At 45.1% G+C, this 24656-nt stretch overlaps 5 protein-coding genes across 5 annotated transcripts; 2 read left to right on the top strand and 3 right to left on the bottom strand.

Moving 5' to 3' along the window:
- Positions 1-60: 60 nt before the first annotated feature.
- BT62DRAFT_1010010 (uncharacterized protein) lies at positions 61-1418 on the top strand (the record flags this gene model as incomplete). Its single annotated transcript, XM_043177602.1, has 6 exons — positions 61-169; positions 224-265; positions 325-578; positions 645-708; positions 763-1097; positions 1152-1418. 6 exons carry the CDS (start codon positions 61-63, stop codon positions 1416-1418), a joined length of 1071 nt encoding a protein of 356 aa, XP_043036182.1.
- Positions 1419-3046: 1628 nt separating this feature from the next.
- Positions 3047-6756, bottom strand: BT62DRAFT_935709 (uncharacterized protein). Its single transcript, XM_043186999.1, has 11 exons — positions 6069-6756; positions 5862-6017; positions 4861-5803; positions 4543-4806; positions 4355-4488; positions 4245-4307; positions 4002-4187; positions 3919-3949; positions 3832-3869; positions 3539-3769; positions 3047-3491 (listed from the first exon to the last, which is right to left on the bottom strand). Exons 1-11 carry the CDS (start codon positions 6450-6452, stop codon positions 3252-3254), a joined length of 2670 nt encoding a protein of 889 aa, XP_043036183.1. The 5' UTR covers positions 6453-6756; the 3' UTR covers positions 3047-3251.
- A 42-nt stretch (positions 6757-6798) lies between these two features.
- Positions 6799-8132, bottom strand: BT62DRAFT_935710 (uncharacterized protein). The gene is made up of 4 exons (XM_043187000.1): positions 8071-8132; positions 7879-8011; positions 7726-7803; positions 6799-7673 (listed from the first exon to the last, which is right to left on the bottom strand). Exons 1-4 carry the CDS (start codon positions 8071-8073, stop codon positions 6994-6996), a joined length of 894 nt encoding a protein of 297 aa, XP_043036184.1. The 5' UTR covers positions 8074-8132; the 3' UTR covers positions 6799-6993.
- Positions 8133-9090: 958 nt separating this feature from the next.
- On the bottom strand, positions 9091-11297 carry BT62DRAFT_922403 (uncharacterized protein; the record flags this gene model as incomplete). Its single annotated transcript, XM_043184396.1, has 11 exons — positions 9091-9158; positions 9211-9274; positions 9347-9375; positions 9513-9612; positions 9895-10142; positions 10190-10274; positions 10320-10438; positions 10533-10721; positions 10771-10935; positions 10974-11198; positions 11270-11297. 11 exons carry the CDS (start codon positions 11295-11297, stop codon positions 9091-9093), a joined length of 1320 nt encoding a protein of 439 aa, XP_043036185.1.
- Positions 11298-12864: 1567 nt separating this feature from the next.
- BT62DRAFT_935715 (zincin) lies at positions 12865-15673 on the top strand. Its single transcript, XM_043187001.1, has 15 exons — positions 12865-13054; positions 13108-13165; positions 13214-13359; positions 13406-13485; positions 13535-13554; positions 13600-13731; positions 13785-14036; positions 14090-14120; positions 14168-14246; positions 14294-14516; positions 14570-14609; positions 14661-14830; positions 14887-15058; positions 15108-15448; positions 15499-15673. The coding sequence occupies exons 1-15, from the start codon at positions 12906-12908 to the stop codon at positions 15514-15516; spliced, it is 1911 nt and encodes a 636-aa protein (XP_043036186.1). The 5' UTR covers positions 12865-12905; the 3' UTR covers positions 15517-15673.
- The last annotated feature ends 8983 nt before the right edge of the window (positions 15674-24656 follow it).

The following is a 24656-nucleotide window of genomic DNA, read 5'->3' on the forward strand; positions in this document are numbered from 1 at the left end:
TTGTTCTATTAAAAGGGACTTCGTTCCAATACCAAAACACCATCCACGAATTCCATCGACATGTCGAGAGGAACACAACCTCCTGACCTCTCAAGTGATGATGTTCAGACAATATTCGAGGCAATAAATGTTTTTCTAGACGAAACCATACTCTATGCATTTTGCTCTGGTATGTCTTTCCGAATAGCGCTCGTCGAATAAATTCGATTTAAACCATGCGTAGGAATTTATACGGGCGTCATCGTTGTCACTATGTGGAGCATTTGTCAGTTCAATCTCAATTACTACTGGCACTTACCTGCCGTCGCTAACATGATGGCGCAGTATCTGCGAAGACCACTTCACACAGACTCATGGGGAGCTATGCTATGATAATTGTCATTCTGACCCTTTATGTCCTGGACATGATATCCTTCTCGTTCTACTGGCATTTTCTCTGGCACACTTTGGTAGATGAGGGCTGGAATTTTTGGACCGAGTTTCTAGAACTCCAGATGAACACTCCTACGTCCGTGAGGGTGTTGTGGATTACAAGTGTAACCGGAGGAATCAGCACTATTCTCGCCGACATGTCAATGGTTCGTCATCTTTGACCACTCCTTTTGCATGCAAAACTAAATGGCTTGTAGATTTGGAGATGCTAGACCGTGTGGGGACGGAGATGGTTAATCGTCCTTCTCCCCATTCTCTGCTCTCTTGCTGGAACAGGTATGCATACGTGCCAGAATTCTTCTTCCATCCCAATGCTCATAGATGATGAAGCTTCGAAGGTCATGCATGCATATCTTCAGTTGCACGACACATTCAGCAATGTTCAGAATGCTGAGACCTATGCTAGTCTAGCGACATGGACTATTGCCTATCTATCTCTATGTCTGTCAACAACGATGCTCTCCACGGTTCTCATCATATTTCGGATCCTTACTGTTTGCAGGACAATGCACGGAGGGACGGGTCTCCGGTCATATAAAGGTGCCCTGGAGATCCTTGTGGAATCATTTTTGCTCTCCTCCACCATTAAGCTAGTATACATAACACTTGTGGTTCGTGACAGCACGGGAGGGGAATATGTCGACATTCTATCTGGTGTAGCAAAAGTACGTTTTCTTCCTTCATTTGGCCACCAAGCAATCATGCTCGCATTATTACAGGGAATAGCACCTACACTCATCGTTGGACGAGTTGCTTCGGGACATGCTCGCCCAGACGATTCTTGGAGCGTAAGCATCGCGTCATCGCTTCGTTTCGGAGGTCATCCCGCCAACCAGAGTCACGGTAGTAGTACGGATGAAGAAGTTGGCGGGAGTTACCTCGATGATTATGAACATAGAAATCGCACTAGCAGCGAAGTTCCTGGAGGCCAAAATGAGCCATCAGAAGGATCCGTAGCAGCAGATGGAAGTACGACGGAGAATTAATTTTACGCATTGGACTTGGAAGTTGGCGTCGATCATCGCCAGGCTGTTTTTGTTCGAACAGGTCTCTCCTGACTATTATCACTACCTCTCCACCTTCATAAATATTAGTAGATATGGCTGCTGTGTTTCACTCTCGGGTTTAATGCCTACGTATGTATTTCCTTGTCCCTCAGATAATTCCATGAGGAAGTCCGAATATCAAGCACAAACAAACTGATGATGACTCGCATGGAGCTTTCGAACACTAAGGAGAAGATACACTTGGTCTAGGCCACCTGGACTAAACATTAGGCAGCATAGCAACTCGATAAGATGATTCACAGCAGTAAAGGCACGGGATACATTTGCTTTGATTCCCATACCCTGACGTCATTCTTCCGAAGTTCGATTGTGTAGAACGGCAAAACGAATGCATCGTGCGTTCCTGCGGAATTTGATGAAAAGGTGCACTTCTGGGGCATACGAATATATATTCCCGTTTGGCTTGATAACAACGTCCGAACAAGCTCGATTAATCATGCTCTGAAAAAGCGTTTATGGACCCTCGCTTTCCTAGACAGTGGCAGTGAACCTTAGACCACCATTATTCGGAGAAGACTTCCCTTTGGCTATCTTACAGATCCAGTCACTTCGAGTTCTTGGGCACCTCGGATAGGGACATGTAGTTTTTAGATCTGAGTATATGTGTGAGGCTGAGATGGAAATTTGTGCCCATGCATCGCACCATGCTTCATGGATCTGCGTTTTGACTAGCTCTGACCCCTATGGATGCAAGGTTGCCAATCGAATGACGAATCAAAGCTACTTTGGCGACGCATCGTGAGATCTGTGTATACTGGAGACACCAGGAAAGAGACTGACCAAAGACGTCAACTTTCATGTATAAGCCAGTTCGCTCCAAGTATCCCAAAATTGTTATCGCCAAAATCCTAGGGCGTCTGCATCATCGGAACGAAATATTGTGATAACAATGCCTCATCCGCCTCAGCTTCGATCTCATATACCGGAATGAACTTGTGAACCTACGGTCACCACGGGTCATGCTCCAACGTCCTATTTTGCCAATTCATCGTCATGCAGTACTCAATATGAGCTGGGAACCAACCGGCGTGAGTGAATACCAAAGAGTGGGACTTAGCGTACATTCGGTAGTTATGGATAGGTCTACCCAGAACTGAACAGATCCGAGTGTCAGAAGGAGGCGGTATAGAACGGATTTCGCAGACATATTTTGCAAGCTATTCGACGATGATCTTTTTGGATTCGTCCCGGAGATCAGGCCAGATGGTAGCCAGGCACTCCCCTGGTATAAGTTGCACAACGATATAATTAAGCCTCTTCCACCGAAAGTACAGCCAGACTTTAGGAACCGGAACCGACCAAGTTTTGATTTGAATACTGATTTTCCACCTAAGAAATCTTTGATGGAGGCGCCATAGCGGATGATTCTTCTGGCGTCGCAAGTGCCTCTGAAGTCAACTCTGTGCATCAGGAGGCGCACGGAGTCCAAAGTAGTCGATAATGAGGATAAACGTGTTCATGCTCAGGTTGGTTGCAGTGGGGAAACGGCACGGCGTTTACCGGCGTCATTCAGTAACATTGTCCCTCACGAAATCCCAGGCTTAAGCATGAAAATAAGTTATGAAGTGCTCAAGAAAACATACTTAACTTACAAGGATAAAGAATGGGAATGCAGAAGGATTTACAAACCAAGGCCTAGACCAAAAATAATTACACATTACCAAATGTTCTGTCAAAAACTGAAATAAAACCGTTCTCATGACAAGAATAACTAGCAAAAATAATCATACAAATGCGTTTCTTTCCCAAGGCTCAAGCACTATGTCTTCTGAATTCCAAGCTCGTGCGATACAAGCCTTGAATGGATGCCAAGGCCTGCCCAACATCAGGCCTCTCCTGCGGATCATCCGCCCAGCAACGCTGAATAAAATCCCACTGTGCGTTGGTGACGAAGGATGGCGCAGGCCGCCGCGGTTTCTTGCCGTTATGCAGCTCGATAACAACCTGGGCGTCCGTGCGGACATAATGGTACGGGATGCGGCCTGACAAGATCTGGGAATGTCCCGGTTAGATTGACTTGGATGGGTAGCTCCACTCACTTCTAGAGTAACGCTGCCGAAAGAGTATATATCACTCATAGTTGTGAGTGATGTCACCCTATCGTCCTCATCGTCTCCCAGGAGAATTTTGAACAACGAGGCGTCGGCCCAGCGCACAGCTCCGCTGACTCCGGACGTCATGCAAGATGTCCCGTCAAACTCAGCGACAATACTTGACAATCCAAAGTCTCCCAGGAGCGCCTTCCCTTGATCGTTAATCAAAACGTTCGACTAAAAACCCACCCAGGTTGAATTAATCCCCCACTGAAGAGCAATAGACTGTCTTCACGTACCCCGGTAAGATCTCCATGTACAATGTTGAAAGAATGTACTAGATTGTGAAAATTAATAATAGCAATAGGCCTCGCAGACTAACTCACAATATTTTAACCCTTCTACTACCCCGCACAACTACAAGATAATTAGCGCTGTACAGCTTCGAAGGGAGACATTGAAACCCCACAAGCTGTAAACGATCTGTCATGGAAAGGAGATCTCCGCATCGTTCCATGTACTGGGTTACGCACCCATTATCCAACCATGGGCAGATCATAGCGTCGTATCGACCAAAATCTGATACAACCCCAAGTAACGGAAGGATATTCGGGTGATCCAACTTTTTCCACATGTTCAGTTCCCTCAAAAGCCGCTGGACGTAAAATTAACAGCGCTGAATAAATAGTTCGAGAAATAGATAAACACCCACCAACTTCATCTTCTCTTTCATCTCCGGGTTGTCTCCGCCGGAGCGCAGAACTTTGATGGCGACCTGTGACAAAAGTTAGATTTATACGAGATGAAAGGAATTTACCTTACCGTTCGTTCGCGTAGTCCGTCCATCCATAATCCTTTCCATACATCGGAGAATCCTCCGTGGGCTTCAGGGAATCGGCCTTTTCGCGTGACTTTGCCAGTCAAATCCAGTAAGATTGTTGGATCATGCTCATCGACTGCACCGAGGACGTCATAAAGGGTGTTTTATTCTTGAAAAAAGATGTACTCACGAGTATCCAATTCCGGAGGTGGTGTAGGTGGCGGATCGAAATGTAGGCCCAGAGGAGTAAAATGGGTCTCCTCCGATAAAGGGCTTATGGGGACATCTGAAGTGCCGTTGAAGAGAGTAGGTAACAAGCCTGGGCTCAACAGAATATCGTTGTTCCCAAAATTTTGGCGGATCAATGATGAAGACTCTGATTGAGGTCCTTTACGGGCAATGATACTCCATGGTCTAGGATGCGATCTCCGTCGTCCGCCAGCATCTTCATCTTCTGTTCAAAATGTAATTAAGCCAGTCTCGGATCTATGAAACGAACATGACATACCAGAAAGGAGAGAGACATTATCAAGACTATCCCTGGAGCACGACTCGTCAACGATGGCTTCAGCGAAGAGTCCCAGCATCGAGCACCATTGCTCATTCTGAGAGGAACAGATCGTGTTGAACTCCAAAACACGGGCGTCTGTCCATTCAACTGAAAAGGATTGAGGACCTGTAATACAGACCATGTCAAGAGCGCTAGTCGGAATAGCATGGACGAGATTTAAGAATGACTTCTCCCTCAGCCCAGGACCCAACTCCCATGCTTTAGTGGGATATTGCGCTGGCAGGCGATCCCCCGCACCATCCAAGCAGCACAAGAGCATCGTTTCGAACAAGAAGACGGCGTATCGTACTCCTGAGGCCTCCACGAGGACATCATCGAGAAGAAGAGACCCGAGGGAACCGGGGTCGATCTCACTGTCCCAGAAGTATGCCCGCGCCTTGAGGATCTGCGTGGCCCGCATCGAACGTATCTGTCGACTCATCTCATCGATGGTATCCGATGACTCGCGCATTCGAAAGACGACGGTACATAGAGAATCATAAGACGGATGTTCGGCTGGGGAAGACACCTGCAAGATCGCAGTGAGGAAAAACCAGTACTCGGAAATTCTGGAAGGTAGTTGGCTGAGAATGTTGAGAAGGGTCTGAGCATGAATCTTTAGCGCCGGATCAAGGAGGTGCAGCTGATTCCGGAGGAACTCGAACATGGGGAGGTAGTTTACGCATATGGACCGATACGCGCTGCTCGTTCTCGTTTTGAACGATATATGTTCCGAGTTGAACATTACAGTCCAGTTCTCCAGCCAAGGAGCAGTGACGACATTCTCCAAGAAAGATAGGACTCTATCGTGATATTCACGTAGATGGGTACGATTGATGAGAAGGCACTCTAGGGCTGGATCAACCAAGCCTGTCGTTTCTGACATCATCAATACAGATTCCTATCAATGCAATGTTAATAAGTGATAGACATCTACATGTGAAGCTGGCGCAACGTACCGAAACCATACCCAAGTTGCACACATGAGCCCGCTCAGTATCCAGCAAATTTTGCACAAAAGCTTGGCGCTGATACTGCGACCGGTAAGGAACGACGAATAGTCCTGGATAGGACCCTTGTAATGCGCACAGAATGCTCTGTACTGTTTTCAACACCTGTCGCATACAATGAGGAAGACTATAGTTATACATAAACCACCCACATACCTTCGCAAACCCAGGATTCGACCTCCCAAACATATCATCAACACGAATGACCTCCCCATATGGGAGTAAGCCCCGTATCTCCAGCAGGCGCACATGATCAATGAACTTTGCAAAGAACGCGACTCGCTCGTCCATCGACAGTTCAAACTCAAACGCGACGGGATGATACGGCGGCGACAAGAGGTTCAAGAGTGTACATGATGGCGCCCCCAGCGAGAAACACTCCCACAATATGCGATACGCCTGGTTGGGCTCGCTGCACCGTGTTTCACGGGCGAACCATGGCTTGAATTCGACAACCAGTAAGAGTCGGCTCAGGATCCGAAAGCTGTCAAGCCGCAGCTGCTCGGAAGGTGCCCTGGGTGGCGATAAGATACAGCTCATTCAAGCATACGTGTATATGGGAAAAGAGAGAATGGGGAAGGGCCTATCAGGCGGACAGCCACAAGTAGTACACAGGTAGTAGCACACTACCCTGCAGGGGCAGCACAGCCTGTGCTTAATCAGACATCGGAAGGAAGTCGGAGGGATTAGTGCTGGATTAGTTCATTGAGTATCCAGTAGCATCACAAGCAAGAGAAAGACACATATCTTTGTCGGTGACTCCGAAAATTTTGTGTCATTCCATGTGAATTATTGCTCAGCTGGAATTCCTGGCACCCCAGCTAACCGCGCAATCAGCAAACGGGAGCATAAAGCAAAAATCATACCTGAGAAAAATAATTGACCAGGTGACCAAGACAAAGTACTGACCTAGTCAGCTCACAGTGAAGTAGAGTACAGCATGCATAAATATCATCGGTAATAACAAGACAAATCAAGTGTAAAAGAGTGTAGAGATATGTATCCAACGAAAAAGATAGACATACAAAGAGGAGATCCCAGGAATCAATAAGTATATGGAGCAGTAGGTACCACCAAAGGGCTACAACCTCTTCAGGGCCTTTTTTCTCTTTTCCGCACCTGTGACACCGGGCCCGGTGGCGGCTCGCTTCACCGCTTTGGTTCCCGTTACAGGTGTACTCCCCGGTATACCGACCCCAACTTTGGCGACATTCGCGTCGGCAGTGCCTAAAGGCAAAGGAGAGGTATGCCGTTCTTTGCCGACGGCCGGCGTTCCCAGTTTACCAACAGCGACGTTGGATGGCGACGCTGTCAACGGCCTGGGGTGAGTCGTCGGAGCCGGAGAGGCTGACTTACGCGTTACAATGGGCAGGGTAGGTACAGATGACACTGCGGATGAGATTGATAGAGGTTTCGCTGGTGTTGATGAGTCTAGGGCTGGAGATGAAGGGGATAAGGATTCGGTTGTCGCTGCTTCTGAAACCGATGGGGGGTCGAACTCCGCTGGTCGGACGCGTGGTGTTGCATGAACGCTGGTGATGAGTTTGGCTCGGTCACAATAACTTTGGTAATTCTCCAGCAGAAGCTTGCCGGCCTCCTCGTCAAGCGCTGATTCAGGATTGGGGTAGATAAGCAGGCACTTGACGGTCACCAATATATGGCCAATGCCGTAGGTTGGTTTCCAATCTTTCTTGAGTGTGTTTACACAAATTTCTCCCGCCGCGGATACGTTGGGATGAAAGATCTTGGTGGCGAACCAGCCTGCAAGTAAATTCGATAAAACCTTTCGAAGACAAGAGGATAGGCGACGTACATTTGGGTGGCGCCGCCGGGAACTCTTCTGTAAAATTGAACTTCACCTTAAAGTACCCTCCAGCGTAAGGTGTGCCCTCTGCGACATACAGGTCAGTTTCTGAGCCACCAGGAGCGTATCTCGAAAAACGCCCAAATACGTAAATGGACTCACCTGGGCCCTCGATGAGACCTACAACGTCTAGCATATCGTCATCACTGATTTGAACGCGAATTCCTTCTGGTGGACTCTTCTTGAGCTCCAACAGCTCGCGCATGAGACGTCGGAGTGCGGCAGGTGGCACAGACTAGAATGGGCCAAAAATACTAAGTATTTTGAGAGCATACAGGCAGAACAGTGACGCACCATAGCTCTTGACAATAGGGAAAGAGTAGAATGGAGAGGGGTGGCAGTGGTTCAAGTCCAACTCACAAACATTACCAAATCAAGGACGTATCGAGGACGTATGTCCTTCCACGTGATCAGCCAGCAAGTAAACCCAAAATGGCAGTCCACCTTCTAAACGGAGAATGATCTCCCCCTTTGACGCCAGTCGACTTGGAAGTTCACTCCCTGCTAGTGGGATTGTGAATAACTTTTTGACACGCAGGATGATGAAGTCCTGTGCTCCACTCACTCACTCACTCCGAGGTACCCGTTCTGGAGAAACAGCAGCAGCCGTTATCAGTGAGTGCACACCGGTCATTTCATTTCATTAACGGATACAGGTTCTGGATTCACTATAATTACCCTCGTATAATTGAACAAGGAGATCCGTAACTATAAACAGCGGAACAACGCCCTTCCTTGACAACAAAGTCGGGCCATGGAGACGGTCACCTGACGGTCGCGACACACGTACGCGTCAATATTATATAGGACTTGGCAGTCAGGGGCCAGCAAATCCAGGCCTCATTATAGTTAATAGCGCTAGGCTTAGCTTTCTCTCGGTGGGAACAATCTATTACGCCGGGGCAAGAGAGCGCCCTTCAAAGATCCTGGTACAGCTGCAACTTTTATTTAGCCTTTGCCACAACAACCGGAGAGAAAGAGCTGTAGGTAAAGGGCTAAGAATTCATCGAAGACAGCTATGGCGGGCCGCGCGGCTCCGGCTCCCACCTTTATTTGAACTTCATTGACAACTTGTGTAATGGCAGAAAAAAAGGGAAATCAACAGTTCTGCGGAATTTCTGTTTGTAGAGGGAATAAAGGCAGCCTTGCTGGTCCCTTCGGAACTACAGAGCTCTTCTCGAGATCAGTGTGCATCTAGAACCAGGTTGCGTCTCGCCTTCAATTTTCAGATCATAAGTCCATCGTTCCTCGTTTATTTACAGAAGGATTCATCAGCTAGAGTATTCGAGCGCCAAATCATGCTTGTAGTCAATACTACCGCCGCTCCATCAAAGAGTCGAAAACTTCGTCAAAGTGTTTCAAGTTCGCTGCAAAGACACGAGCTGTTCAGTGAAGATCATTCAAAATCAAGAGTACACAAGGCCCCATTCCGACCTCTCGTGACGTTCCTCGGCTTAATGTCATAGTGATAAAGCCCTAGCGGAGTGAAGAGCATTCGCTTGCTCCCAAACAGTTCAGCCACATTCACGGCCAGTGAGAATCAAGTTAACAATTTATCCCAGACGCTCACAGTTCCTGCACGCTCATCCCCGCTTCGCCCTACGCGATACAATGGAAGGCTTCTCCTATGTCGCTCAAGATCACAGCACCTCAAGATTCATCAAGCATCACAAATATACCATAATACAAAGGGGCGACGTCGTCCAACTGGTGACGAGAGAGAAGCCGATACGCACGAGTTTCCTTGTCCATAGCCTCAACGTGGCGCTGGGGGTACACCTTGACGACGATAGAGATGACGGTCTCTCGGCTGTCCATAACCGATCCGCACCATACCTGTGCGAAATTACCAATAGTAATGCGCTGGAAGACATGCACATCTGAGCCGGGAAGATGAATAGTCGAAGGAGCTGGTGGAGAGGTATCGTCCGGAGAATCGTCGCATAGCACCTGAGGAAAGAGGATCCGAGGAAGCCGGGTTACACCAGGATGGTCGAATGTCAAGGATATCTAGAATCTGGCGTTCAGCGTTTTCGGAAAGTGAAACAGCAGAAAGCGATGCCATCGAGATCTTAGCTGCCGTAGTTGCACCGTTTATATTTGGTGTCCCGTCGGGACTTGCGCGTCAAGTTGATCAGCCTGTTCGGGTTGAGTGGTGGGATTCCGAATGGCAGGAAGGACACCTTTATGGACCGAGGTATTTGGAAGCATGAGGTAGGTTATGATTGTGAGTAACGGAATACCCTTTTCACAACGATTGAGTTCATCGATAAAAGGATACTCAACGGGAGTGGGAGGATTGTCGTCGCAATAAAGGTGGTAGTGAGGCGACACAAGCAAACCGTGATGATTGGATGCATATGAACCTATAAAAAACCGAGCATTCGAATATAGGGGATACGAAGACGCGTACCTCTTTCAAGGACGACAGCAGATAAACCGCTGAATATTATTCTGTATTCCGATGCTGGATCGCATGTAGATAGTTGAAGCCACGCCTATGGACATTCAGTTATAATATGAAAGTATGCATAAGGTGTCACCTTACTACATGTGGCCTTTGCTTTGCGCTGTTCTATGAGCAGTTCATATTCATGCTCCTTCTGCATCTCCTTCGCGGGATGAAACGAAATGTACAGCGGGGTATTATTTCCGTAATAACCTGGAATCATAAGTTGCAAAGAAAGTGACGAAATCTACCAGTGGCATGTCTACCTAGTATCGATCTCGCTGACGAGGGAAAATCCAGTGCAGACCTGGCGGTTTTTGTCGCTGCTGACTATTACAAAACGCGAGTTTCCCAATGATGGTCGCACATAGCGTATTCACTTTGGCGCACGTCTGTAAGTACACCTCTTCTGCTGCAAAGTTTTCCTTCGGTAGCTGCTCGAGATCAAACGGACAGAGTTCATCGTTCTCTATCCAGGACGCCGCCTTCTCTAGGTCTGAAGCAATTCTATGAGCAGTCGACATAACGAGCCAGAGACTACGAACCAATCTTATACGTGCGCCCTTCCTCGGTAAATAATGTGAAGTTGGAGATTTCGGGAAGAATGGGATCGATGGGGCAGCTAGCGAACGCGATGCCTATAATGCCACTGAAAAGGGCATGCTCCACTTTGTGTCCTGGATCAGACAGCCATTCGTCTTTGTCAGTCACTACGCAGCCCGGATAGCAGCAGGAACAAACTCATGACGTGTTGCGTGAGCTACGCCGTGGAGAATTGTGACGAGAGCGAGGAATGAGGAGCCAGGGGAATTGTGTTCGAGAGCGGCTGAAATACGCTTATCCACTCGAACGAGGGTAGGATCGAGGGCTATCATGAAGTGAGGTTTCTTGTCTACGGATACGACCTTGGGGAATGAGTTGGTTAAACATTTGGTGACATCACTGATAGTTGGAGCAAAACGTGGAGATGTGACTATAGGAAAAAAAATATCGACATTCCCAGAAGATGAAAGTGTGTTTTTCAGAGTAAGGGCCACCTCGGACCATTCAGATATGCGTCTTCAAGCGCCATGGCAGGAATGAAAGCAAGTTGAACTTGTTACATAAGTGAGTACGTCCTGTTTGTTTGGCTCCGCCCTGCTCGACGCACACCTGTCCACGTCAGGGACAAATTTCCTGTAGCTGATAATCGTTAGTTCTCCACATCATCTTTGTCTAGTTTGAGGGCTTCCCTTGTTCAACTACTATCTTCTATCATAGTCGACCGGACGGGGTTCAAAAGTACCTCTTCTCTCTCAACATCGTCTCTCATTCAAGATAGCCGCGCCAGACGGTTACTTTCGACTTTACAAAGAATTTCCCCGCCCAATTCCTTGTTGTGGCGTTCGTACAAACTGACTATAGCTGCAGCACAAATTTCTGAGCAAGTTGGTTCGAATTCCTGCAATTGTTGTTTCAGAATACCATTTTACGGCATGACAGGCCACAGCACACCTCCGCGAGATACGGACGTCGCGCTCAGGGACTTTGAGTACACTGAAGAAGACCTTCCTTCAGCGCGAAGAATGATCCGTCTCATACAACGCGGGCTGACCCGAAGTGCCGACTCGAACGTACTGAATCACTGTCTCCATCCTCAGGCAAGAGGTTTCCCTGGATGGCGAACAAGAACAAATGCTCGCGTTTTTTTCAAACTATTTCCCTGCGGTCTATCTGTCTATGGCTTTGACAACTAGAGTTTATGGCCAAGTCTTTTGTGGAGCTGGTTATGGTTCTATCATTTTCGTCAGCTACGATCTAGCTGTTGCTGCGAACCCTATCCAGGTTAATCGATGAAGAAAGCAATGCAGGAATAAAAGCAAGTTCAACTTATTATATAAGCTAGTATTAACCGCGGGCGGCCCGTCCTTAGCCAACTGTCCCAAGCCAAGTCCGTAGAAGCTCGGCTCATGCTTATCGAAATGGAGCGACGACCGGTTTGTGGTGAACCACTGGCGAAAGCATCTGCTCAGCACTCGCTTTCAGCGTGCGGTTCAAGTGAGCGACTGCGATCGGAGCCATTATACAAACTACCGTCTGTTTTCAGAATACCGAACGTTCGATTCATCGTGACGAATTCCAAGGATTGGGCGGTAGCCCACCTGCACAATCCTCCTGATGGCGGGACACCTGAGATCGTATCATGCCGCTATTTGATGAGCTTCTCTGGTCGAAATCCGTACAGATGACACTATGGAACTCTGCTGGACCGAGAGATAGAAATGTACTTTTGGAGAAGGCATGTGCGGGCCATCTATGCGATGTTGATGGAATGGATACGTTCTAATCACGCGCAATCATGTCAGTATTCATTTTTCCTTCTCTAATTGTTTCTAGAGAACATGTCGGCCACCCCGAGTCTGCCGTTGTTCGACGACTCGAACCAGGAGCACGGCCGCTGAAAACTTGATTTCCTTGAGTCACCCACACTGGATATTGGTGAAAAAGAAACCCAGAGATTTGGATGTGTGTTGGAAGTTAGACAGTAAGGCAAAATGAATAACAAAGGCCGCAGACATCAGCATCATTTAAATACGAGGAAGCAAAAATGGATATAAATACGACGACACTTTTTATTTAATGTCGATCACGCCCGAAAACGGCGACCTGTATAGCCACCACGTAAGAACCAACTGTGACAATGAGCGACCCGATAACTCAGTCCAATTACGATCAAGTCTACACCGAACATGTCTCGTTCATCTGGGCCATCGACTGGGAAGCAAAGACCGTCAGCGGGGAGGCAGTTCATGATCTCAAGGTAAAGGTCGATGGAGTAACAGAAGTAATGTGCGTATATCCTCTTCAGAATACTGAGAAATGTTGGAGTTCACATTCCAAAGCTTCGACACGGCAGATCTGGATATCAGTAAAGTCTCTGTGCAAGACAAACCAGTCACCGTGGGTCCACCAGCACGTCGGTCGAGCTGTCGTTGACCAACGGCGTAGTACGATGTCAAAGGGAAGCATTTCGTAATGGGCTCTGCTCTCCATGTTCCTCTTGGCAGTGGACTCAAGGCTGGATCAACCGTCAAGGTATCAGTGCTATACAAGACGACCAAGGATTGTATTGCGCTTCAATGGTTGGACAAGGAGTAAGCATTACTGCCCGTCAAGTCTCTTGTTACCCATTCTTTGTAGACAAACCAAGGGAAAAAAGTTTCCGTACCTCTTCAGTCAATGCCAGGCCATCTATATGCGAACTCTTGCGCCTGTCCAAGGTTCGTAGCTCATTTCGGTTCGGCAGCATTCTATGACCACAGTTCGCAGATACTCCGTCTGTCAAGATTGTAAGGATCACCTTCCTTTGCATCGTTACCTGACCGTTCCACCAGACATACACGGCCAAAGTTACGTCCGTTCTTCCAGTCCTTCTATCCGCCATCCGACAATCGCCACCCTCGGACGGCCCCGCTCATGGAGGAAAAATTGTAGGAAAGGATCTTGTCGAATACATCTACCACCAGGTACGACCTCTCGCTCTCTCTCTCTCGCCTGACTTTTGTTTGACCCAGCCCAGCCCGTCCCCATACCGTCCTATCTGATAGCCATTGCGTCCGGAAACGTCGTTTATCGACCCTTCCCCAAGTACGAAGACAGAAATTGGACTAGCGGTGTCTGGGCAGAGCCAGAGATGATTGACGCTGCTTATTGGGAGTTTTCTGAAGACACATGCAGATTTTTGAGGGCGGAAGAAGACATCGTCACCTCGTATAGATTCGGCGTATACGATCTCCTTGTCCTCCCGCCTTCCTTCCCTTACGGTGGCATGGCGAGTTCTCATTTGGTTGTTTCGTCTCATTCGTCTTAACCGGCTACTCGTAGGAAAATGCTTGCCTTACCTTTTTAACACCCAGTAAGACGCACTTTGGTATTTCCTCAGACAACGCTTAACCTGTGCAGCGCTGCTGACCGGCGACCGGACCCTTGTCGACGTCGTTGCTCATGAGCTCACCCATTCTTTCTTCGGTAATGGCGTGACGTACGTGCTCTCCGACATCTTCTTTTCATTTTTGACGCAAACTACAGTCACGCTCACGCAACCCACTTCTGGCTCAATGAAGGCTGGACGACCTACATGGAGCGCCTCCTTTTGCAGGTCATCCATTCCCCGGCCGACCGAGGGTTTTCCTTCCTTATTGGATACAAGAGTCTAGTCGATGATCTGGAATTGTATGCGGACCGACCCAAGTACCAGCGATTGGTCATCGAGTTTGAAAAGGGCGAAGACCCGGATGACGCATATAGCAAGGTTTGATGCTCCTCGCATTGTTAGGAACGGCATTTTGAGTTTCTTCTCTTCAGGTTCCTTATGAAAAGGGTGCCAATCTGATCCTTCACCTTGGTGTGGTCTAACATTTGGTCCCTTCATTCACGTATCTTATACATCTCACAGAACGGACTATTGGTGGCCTTGATGTTTTCCTTCCCTACGTCAGCGACTACGTCAACACATTCATGGGCAAGAGCATCACCACTGATGAATGGAAAGCACATCTGTATGCTTACTATGAGAAACACGGCAGTCCCGAGAAGATCAAAGCCCTGGATAGTATTGATTGGGATGTGTGTTATCTTCATTTTTCTTGCTGATTTCTCCTCTGATCGTCCCTATGGCATAGGCGTGGTTCTACGGCGAAGGCACAAGTCTGCCTGTGACCATGGAATATGACACTTCCTTGGCTACGAAAGCTTATTCCCTTGCTGAACGCTGGGATGCCTCACGGGCCACTGAAGTTTCCAAGCTCAGTTTCAAGTCCGATGATCTTAGTGGTTTCAACTCCAACCAGACAGGTGTGCCCTCTTCTTCGTAATGAAAAACAAAGCAATGAACAATGCTCAGCGGTATTCCTCGAGCGCCTCCAATCATATCTTCCCCTCCCCTCTGACCTCCTCACGCACCTTGGATCCCTCTACGGCCTCTCAACAACCCACAATGCCGAAATCCGCTCGAGGTTTTACCAGCTCGCTTTGATGGATGTGTCGTCTCCAGCTGCCCCCAGCTTTGCGGCTTCGGCGGCAAATTGGGTTATTGGAGAAGGGACGGGTGCAGTGGTGGGAAGGATGAAGTTCTGCCGAGATATCTTCCGAGCGGTGTTCAAGGTCGACAAGGATACAGCTTTGCAGGCGTTTGAGAAGGAGAAGATGTCGTTCCATCCTATTGCGAGAAAGATGATTGAGAAAGTTGGTGATTTGTTGTTGCTGCGTTTTATGATTGCTTATGGGTTTAATAGGATCTGGGTCTAGCTTGAAAAGGCTGCGATGTTTAATTGCTTCCGGCATGCAATCAACCTACTCCATTGTGTACATTCTTTGTTATTCCCTTGACATGACGTACATACTAGCAGATAGGATATCAGGATCCTCCAAGGGATGTCGCACATTATGAATTTTTTTGTGGAAAGAAAGACTGACGACCTAGGTGTCCGCACGGTTGTTCTTTGGGAACATGGAACAACACAGCCAAAGTGCTGCAAATACTATCATGGCGAGTGGTTTAACGATCACGTCCGTGTGCAGGAACGCATAATTTTTGATTGTATCCAATCGTATTCTGCGATCGACTGTCCTCCCCCTGCTGAAGAATTCATCTGCCAATCCGATCTGGGACTTGACTATTATCGAACGCATTCTTGGCTCTTTTCTCTCTCTCCTGGAATGTAAACAGTGTTTGGACGACCACCAACTTTCTCTTGATCTTGATATCATACTTCATGCACTTCAAAATCGCTTGCCTAGAATTAGCCTTGATGGTGAGCCCATCATAATGGCTTTCCATGCTCAACTGCTTAATGTCATTGGCATGGTTGTTGTGGCCTTGACCAGCACTGATGCTGAATCCATGGATGTTACTCTAACCACATCATATCTGATATTCTCACAGCTGGGGGACCAGAAATAATTGAATGAGTGAGCAAGACTATAGTGATAGAAGGGAAACAAACCTTGAGTCTTGTTTTGTCATGCAGCTGGTCTCTAAGATAAAAAACAATTACATTCAAATGTCAAGCAAGTTGATGGGAAGGTTATGGCAACTAGGTTCATATGTCCTCTTGTTGCTTGAACAAACATGTTCTTCAGATATGGCTTCATCTTGCATCATTCAGGCTGCCATCACATTTTGGATATTTTTTCAGCAGGATATCTGTTGTTATTGTCAAAAAAGACATGTTTCATTTATTCATCTATATTCTAGCATTCAATTTTCTTTTCAGTGTTACTCTAGGCATGTCATAATGCTCTATTAGGTTCTCTTCAGTATCACCTCTTTTAACATCACAATGACTCACTTCTCTTCTGATGACTACTTCAAGAACCCTTTTCAGAACACTGTTCTCTTCAAATCCAATGTCTTTGCTTACAGAGACATGAGGTTATTGACCATTCACTCTTATCTTAGTGCTATCATTGAGCACTATCCTCATAGTGTGGGTGAGGCAGTTGTCATGAAGATCAAGCACATAAAGTATTCTCATAGCAATTCAGAGCATGAATACATTCTTTGTTATATCAAAGACCAGTGCAATATCCCTGAAAGAGAGGCCATCATTTGGATTGAGCTCTTTTGCAAGATGGATACATCTCTAACTCAGTAAGTTCAATATCTACATGGTCCAGTCACTATCAGTTTCATGCAGTCCTTCTCTAGCCTTTCTGGTATTGTCTGTGATATCTTTACTATCAACTGCACTCTGGAAATTATACTGATCAAATGAAAGCTGGTTGGTATAATTTTTGGAGTGCAGTTAATAGTAAAGATATTGCAGGCAATACCAGAAAGACTAGAGGAGGACTGTGTGGATGTTGGTCTTTCTGAGTTGGAAGTGTACTTATCTCATAAAAGTGCTCAATCTAAATGACAGCCTCTCTTTCAGAGATATTGCATTGGTCTTTGACATAATAAAAAATGTACTTATGCTCTAAATTGCCACAGGAGTACTTCATGTGCTTAATCTTCATAATGACTGCCTCATCTACACTATGAGAACAGTGCTCAACAATGGGGCTGAAATAAGAGCAGGTGGTCAATGACCTCATGTCTCTGTGAGCAAGAACATTGGACTCAAAGAAAACAGTGTTCTGAGGAGGGTTCTTGGAGTAGTCATTGGAAGAGAAGTGAGTTATTATAGTGTAGTAAATGAAATGCAGAGTTTTCTGAAACTTTGAGAATATGGTTGCAAGTTTTTGGATTTAAATAAGCAGATGACAGTAGAAGTAGTAGGTCATATGCACTGGCTATAGCAATGTTTGAGTAGTGTATGTTGAAGATAGAAATGAGAATACAGCATAGCTCTCACACACAACACTGATCACCTTTCTTGGATTGGGCCAGACCTTCTTCTAGCTATTTGATGTAAAATGAATCAATACTCTTATCACTTATGAGGGGTGACAAGTCTGACATGGGTACACATACTAATAGTATAGGAGTGGGATGTGTGTTAGAAGTTAGACAGTAAAGCAAAATGAATAACAAACACTGGAATGAGCTGTCTGTATTAATACTAGCTTATATAATAAGTTGAACTTGCTTTTATTTCTTGCCATGGTGTTTGAAAATGCATATCTGAATGCTGCTCTGTCTGAAGTGGCTTTTACTCTGAAAAACACACTTTCATCTTCTGAAAATATTGTTATTTTTCTTCCTATAGTCACCTCTCTATATTTTGCTCCAACTATCAGTGATGTTACCAAATTTTCAACCAACTCATTCTCCAAGGTTGTATCTGTAGACAAGAGCCTCACTTCATGATAGTCCTTTATTCTACTTTTGTTTGAGTGAATAGATATATTTCAGCCACTCTTGAGCATAATTCTCTTGGCTCACTCTTGTCACAATTCTTCATGATATAGCTTATACAATGCATCATGAATTTGTTCCAGCTGCTATCTGAGGTGGCTGTATAGTGACTAACAAAGATGAATGGCTGTCCAATCTGAGATATAAAGTGGAGTATACTCTTTTTAGTAGCATTGTAGGTGTCACATTTGCTGGCTGTCCTACCAATCTCATTCTTTCTGAAATCTCCTACTTTACATTATTTACTGAGGAAGGATTTATATATAAGATTGGTTTGTAGTCTCTGACTTGTTATATCACCTGCTCATAGAATTGCTTCAGACCTAGAGAAGATAGCATCCTGAATAAAGAATAATGAACTTAGCCTATTTGATCTTGAGCAGCTACTGAAGGAAGACTTTGCAGCAGAAGAGGTGTATTTACAGATGTACATCAAAATGAATATGCTATGTGCATGTAACAAAAGTGAGACAAGTCACAGTTCTATCATATAAGGACTTCAGATAAGCAAAGGGTGACCAGATAAAAGAGACTTTGATTTGAAAAAAGTTGTCTATCTACTGTATCACAAAGGTTTATCTAGTACTTAAATAATTCAAATAGATAAGGAACAGATATAGAATAAGATCATAGAGATAAGGGTAAGCATAGTGAGAAACAGTAATCTACTTAGTTGAATAATATTGGTATAGTAATGTAAGAGATCAAGAGAGTAGGGTTTGATATATGTTGAGGTGTTACATATGCTCTCTGGCACTTTGCCTGACAGGTGCCAATCAAATAGGAACATAGTTAGTGTTGGTGTCAATATTCTTGTCAAAATTAAATAAATCTTCCACATCTAAGCCTATCTCTGGCAATGCAATGAACTCTTTTATGTTGACATCTTTCACAGGTTGTGAGTATTAGGCTCAAACTCCACATGACTGATAACACATGATAGACTAACAGAACCTCACACTTCAGATTATACTGTTAGAATTCACTGATGTGATATCAGCTTGTGTGATCAAGGCACTTTATGAATGGCTCGAGATAGGATGGTGAAGAATAAACTTTAGTTTGAGACTGGGGTATTACAGCAAGAACTAAACTATTTAAATACTGTTCTGTTATCTGGTTATTAATAACTGTTCACAAAAGATATTGTCTGCCATAGAGCTGTTGCCTCTGCTGTTGCCAGACTCTCCACAAAAGCTGTTGTCTTGCTGTTGTGCTGTTACTGCTGCACTGCAGTTGGAGGACAAAAGGAGCATTGTCTCTCTCTTCACAGCACACAGCATCGTGACAGGAGAGTGACTGACTGGTGCTGAGCTAAGCATTCCCATAGTCCTAAGCACTGGCCTAAGCACCCTGATTAAGCAAAGATAGGAGTCATTTCCAAGGGAAAAAGAAAAGAAAATAGAAAAAATCATAACATTACCCCCTCCTTAAGACCATTGTCCTGATGGTTAAGTTAGGATAAATCTGCCAGTCTCGGTGTGAGTTGATTGATCTCCATACTATATGTGGCAGGTTGGTTGATATATATCTGGCTAGATATATTCTCTCTTTCTGTTGTCACCACCAGGTCAGCCTCTCTATCCTCCCTAGCTTGGCTGTTATTGGTTGCAGGTGGTCGATCTGCTGGACCCATCGTTGTACTCTGTATTGCAGATATAATATTGAACATGATCCTTTCTACTTCCAATTTGTTGATTCTGTGTTTGTAATCTTGTATGGCCTCCTCCACGTTCATATATTTTTCATTGACCTATTGGTTCAATTCTGGTCCATAACCTTTCCAACTGACTAAGTAGTCAATGGTTGTTTTTATGCCTCTGCCTCATACTTTAACTTTTTGGGTTTTGTGGTTTAGCACTTCATCAATTTCATAGTGTTCTTTATCATCAATGAGTTCTGGTGGCAGTGGAGGTGGTTGTTCTTAGTTTGGGAAGGCTGGTGCCACATATAGTGTCAGTAATGTTTCATTAAAAACATTATGAATTTTCCAAGTTGTGGGGATCTGCAACCTATATGTGGAGTTTCCAATTTTGTGTAAGACTTTGAATGGTCCTGTTCATTTGTCTGCAAGTTTCTGTTTAGACCTTAGTAGGTGTAGATTTGTTATATCCAACCAAACTTTGTCATTGGTTGAATATTCATGTGCTGGCCAGCAATGTTTATTATACTGCTTCTTCATTGTTAAGGCAGCTCTTTCAAGAGCTGTCTTGGTTTTCTCATGGATTTTTGCCATTGTTGTTGCAAAATCCTTTGATGCTGGTGTCATTGTATGAGCCCATCCTGTTTCTGCAACCAGTGGATTCCACCTGTAGTTCACAAAGAATGGGGTTTTGCCCATTGCTGAGTGAATTCTGTTGTTGTGTTGGAATGCTGCTAATGCTAGCCATTCCATCCAATCATCCTGTCGATAGCTGATGAAAAGTCTGAGGTACTTTTCAATTTCTTGGTTGGCTCATTCTGTTTGGCCATCCATCTGTGGATGGTATGCCATTGAGACATTCTGTTTGATGTTAAGGAGTCAGTACAGATTGTCTAGAAATTTGGAGATGAACTGTGATTCTCTGTCTGAAATCACTACTTGAGACATGCCGTATTTTGCATAGACTTCATCTTGTAGGATTTTAGCCCATCCTTCAGATATTAATTCTATCAAGCATGTGATTGGAATAATCACCTTTGAGAACCAATCTACTATAACGATGATGGCATCATAGCTATCACTTTTGGGAAGTCCCATTATCATATCCACTGAGATGTGGGTCCATGGTGATGAAGGGACTTCATTTGGGTGAAGGAGAGCTGTTCTGGGTTGCATTGAAGCATTGTCTCATTGGCAAACTTTATAAGCTTTGATATATCGGGTGATATTATAGTCCATTTTTGGCCACTAATACTCCCTCAAGATTAATTCCTTTGTTTTGGAGATCCCTGGATGTTCAGCAGTCATGTGATCATGACAGGTGGCAATAATGTCACCTTGTAGTCCTTGATCCCTTGGGATATAGATCTGACCATCATAATGGATCATCCCTCCTTCCTTCTTCAGCCCCCATTCATGATTTAGTGATGTGGCTATCTTCTGATCTCATTTATAGGGATCTTGGATAGTGCTCTTGATGCACTCATGCATTTCCTTCTCCATGGGCATAATCATGGCTCAGAAGTGTTCTGGTTGTAATAATACAACTCCTTCATTATCAGTTCCTCCTTGGTCATGGTCCGCCCTGCAGCTAAGGAGGTCAGCCCTCTTGTTTGCTGCACCAGCTTTATGGTGTAGCATATATTCATATTCAGATAGTTCTGTAACCCACTGGGCTTGTTGGCAGTTTAGTTTTTGTGGAAGTCAGAAATATTGGAGGTTTTGATGATCTGTTTAGATTTCAAAAGTCTGGACTGCTCCAATGAGATAATGCCACCATTTGGCCAGAGTGAGCATTATGGTGAGCAGCTCCTTGTCATATATTTCATAGTTGTGCTCTGTTACTGTGAGTGCCTTTGACATGAATGCAACAGGTCGCCACTTGCCATCCTGTTCTTGAGAGAGTATGGCTCTAATTGCCTCTTCACTGGAGTCAGCCTCCATCTGGAATTTTTCTTCTTGACTTGGTATAGCAAGTATGACATCCTCGGCTAACCGGCATTTTAAATTATTGAATGCTAATTGTTGTTTGATTCCCCAGTTTCAAGGCACATTCTCAGTTAATTGCATCATGGGTCAGACTACCTTGCTGTAGTCCTGAATAAACCAGTGGTAGAAGTTGGTGAATCCAAGAAATGATTGTAGTTCCTTCTTCTTGGTTGGTTCTGGCTATTTGGTTACTCCTGCTACCTTGATAGAGTCCATTCTGATGCTTCCTTCACTGATGATGACTCTGAGGTATTCAGTTTCCAGTACCTCGAATTCACACTTCTCGGCCTTGAGGAAGAGTCAGTGCTTCCTCATCAGTGATAGCACCTGTCATACTACTCTTCAGTGTTCCTCCTTGGTTTTGGACATGATGAGAATGTCATCCAGATAGATCGTTATCTTTCCCATAGCAATGAGATCTCTGAAGATATCATTCATCATCCACTGAAAGGTGGCTGGTGAATTGGTGAGTCTGAAGAACATAACCATCAGTTTAAACAAACCGTGGTTAGTTCGAAAAGCAGCCTTCCACTCATTGCCTTCTTTGATATGCATGTTGTTGTATCCCCACCGAACATCTAGTTTGGTATAGTATTTTGCACCCTGGAGTTTGTCCATTAGTTCTGCGATCAATGGAAGTGGATAGCGGTTCTTGATCATCATTTTGTTGAGCTTCTGATAATCCTGCACTGGTTGAAGTTTCCTGTCCTTCTTTTTGACAAAAAAGAAAGGGGATGCCATCGGTGACTTTGATGGTCGGATCCTTCCACTATATAAGTTTTCTTCTAAAAACTTGTCCAGCTCTTATTGTTCGTTATTGTCCAGTGGATAGTACTTGCAATCTAGGTTGGCATTTGCATTTGGGATTAGTTCAATTGCATGGTCCCATGATTTCACATCAGGGAGTTCATCGAAACTTTCTTTTTTGAATAAATCCCGATAATTGCGTATCTAATGGGGTACCATTTCCTCAAATGTCCTTTCTTCTTTTCTGGCATTAGCTTTTGCTGCTAGGTCATTAGCATGGTGAATGGCTTGAATGTTAATAGCCTTTTGTAGATCAACAGTGAGAATTGTTTCACCGTCTTCCATCTCTTCATCCCACCGATCTTCAGGGTCATTATCCAGTAGTTTGAAAGGGGTTTTTCAGCATCGGCATCTTGCAAAAATGAGGCGTCCAGTCTTTCAATTAATGAGTGGATTATGTCAGATTAACCAATCATGTCTAAGGAATATTTCCTTGGTCCCCAAGTCAGTTACTACCAGGTCAATTCATTTGAAATGATCCCTGATGGTGAGCCTGAGCTCAACATATTTGGTGATCGAACTGATTTGATTCTTTGTTCTGTCCGCATTGTAGACAGGAATTGGTGCTGCTGTGGCTCATGTCAGAAGATCATGCTTGTTGATAAAAGCCTGATTGATAGAGCTTCCAGTGCATCTGCTATCAATTAATGCAGTGACCTTGTGAGTGCTTTGAGAAGTGAGGGTTTCAATTCAGGCTTCAGTTAATAGGTCTCTTCCTGATGTTTTAGTTCGTTGGAAAAATCTTCATAGTTCATGCAGTTCATCAAGCCACTCCAAGGCTCGACACCTTTCTGCTTCTCGCATTCCTGTGATCATATCATCGATCACTTCCTCAATCCAGGTCTTATGGACCCAGTTCTTGAGTATAGCTTCTGCCATTGCTTCATTTTTTATGTCCTTGATGGCTTGCCAAGTCCATTTGATGCCAAATGGCTGGAGCCAACTAGTGGGGTTCTCTACTCCTGTTCAGGCATTGGCTGATTGAGTTCGTTCTAAAGTTTTAGTTTGGTGAACTTTTAGGGGTGATGTATCTTTGGGGCTCTCTGCCTCTCTTCAGCCTTCCTTTGGTGATTGAGTTTCTGAAATAAGTCCTTTGGGTGATTTCATGTCATGAGTGATAATGTCAGGTATATTTGAATGCATGCATAATTTAGTCATAGGTAAGGTAACTACAGAGTCAGTTTGTCCAGCAAATAATTGTGACACTTTGCTTAAGTCTTTGGCCAAGTCAGTGGAATCACTTACTGCTTGGCCTGATCTTTTCCCTCCTCGGGCTTATCATCTTGCTTGAGGCCTTCATCCTCCTTCATTAATTCAGCAATCTGTGCCTGAATGTCTTCTTGTATGTACTTGTTCTTCTTCTGTGGACAGTTTTGTGCCATGTGGCTCTTTTGGCCATAGTTGAAACACTTCCCCTCCTTCTTGAGGTGATCCACATCCATTGGCTGACCCATTCCGATATATGTTGTGCCTGTACTGGTTTGCTTCATGCCATAAGAAGTTGGAATCAAGCCACTGGGCTTGGTGGATATGGTCACACCGGAGGTGGAGGGCTTTGGGCTCTGTCCCTGACTTTGATGGCTATAGGCCAAGATAGTCACTTCTGCCTTCTGTCATTGCCATTCCTTGTATATGGTGATAATTCAGCTCTTCCATTCATTGTAGCCTATGGAAATGTCTCAGCCAATATCTGAAATGGTTATGAGGTAATGGGGTGGTAATCCCATTTTTATATATTTGACCATTCGTCTGGTGTTGGCAGTGTCTTCTTAGACCCTGGCAAGTGTGCCGAGTCATTTTAACTCATTGAAATACTCTATGGCCAGTTTTTCAGCCATTTTGAACTTCTTTATTTTTTGTTTGTGGACTTCCTGAATGATGGGGTCCATGAATTTGTCCCTGATCATCTGTTTGAAGACTGGCCATGCAGGATATCGGTGATGGTCTCTGGTAGTAGACCAGAACATGGGGGTGATCAAAATCCACCATATTTTGGCCTTGTCCACTATGTGGGTGACAGCAAAGATCACCTTGTATATGTTGGCAAGAAAGTATGGGGCAAAAACCTGGAAGTATTGGTCACAGTCGACCAGGAAGTGATTAATGTCATCGGATGCTCCTCAAAAGAGGTGGGGTTTAGCACAGAGAATTGG

This window comes from Guyanagaster necrorhizus (assembly GCF_019112545.1).
Source record: "Guyanagaster necrorhizus MCA 3950 unplaced genomic scaffold BT62scaffold_27, whole genome shotgun sequence".
Taxonomy (NCBI): domain Eukaryota; kingdom Fungi; phylum Basidiomycota; class Agaricomycetes; order Agaricales; family Physalacriaceae; genus Guyanagaster; species Guyanagaster necrorhizus.